Below are 265 nucleotides of genomic sequence, written 5' to 3'. Positions count from 1 at the left end.
TACAGGACTTCCTGTTGCCGCGGGACCTCCTGCGCTCCTTGTTGGTGCAGGGCCGGGGGTTGGCATTGTGAGTCACCGATTTCACCAGCTGGTCCATGATCTCATCCGAAGCATCGTCCGGGGAGCTGGGAATGTCCCCCTGGGCTGGAGAGCCCTGGGGCGGGGTGGCGTGCCCTGTCCCTGCGCGGGGACAACAGGGATGCTGGCATCAGCCACGCCCAGCCAGCCCGGCCTGCCCCGAGTGCCTCTGCACCCCCACACCTAC

General features: G+C 67.2%; 1 protein-coding gene across 1 annotated transcript in view; it reads right to left on the bottom strand.

The window, feature by feature from the left end:
- Positions 1-3: 3 nt before the first annotated feature.
- AHDC1 (AT hook, DNA binding motif, containing 1) overlaps positions 4-265 on the bottom strand; it is a gene marked incomplete at its 3' end in the record, with an annotated part of 8,160 nt that continues 7,898 nt past the window's right edge. The window contains 1 exon segment of the mRNA XM_010134257.1: positions 4-180. Coding sequence (XP_010132559.1) covers positions 4-180 — 177 coding nt within the window.

Source organism: Buceros rhinoceros, unplaced genomic scaffold (genome assembly GCF_000710305.1).
Source record: "Buceros rhinoceros silvestris isolate BGI_N320 unplaced genomic scaffold, ASM71030v1 scaffold22264, whole genome shotgun sequence".
In the NCBI taxonomy this organism is placed as follows: Eukaryota; Metazoa; Chordata; class Aves; order Bucerotiformes; family Bucerotidae; genus Buceros; species Buceros rhinoceros.
This window is presented reverse-complemented; position numbering and strand designations above follow the sequence as displayed.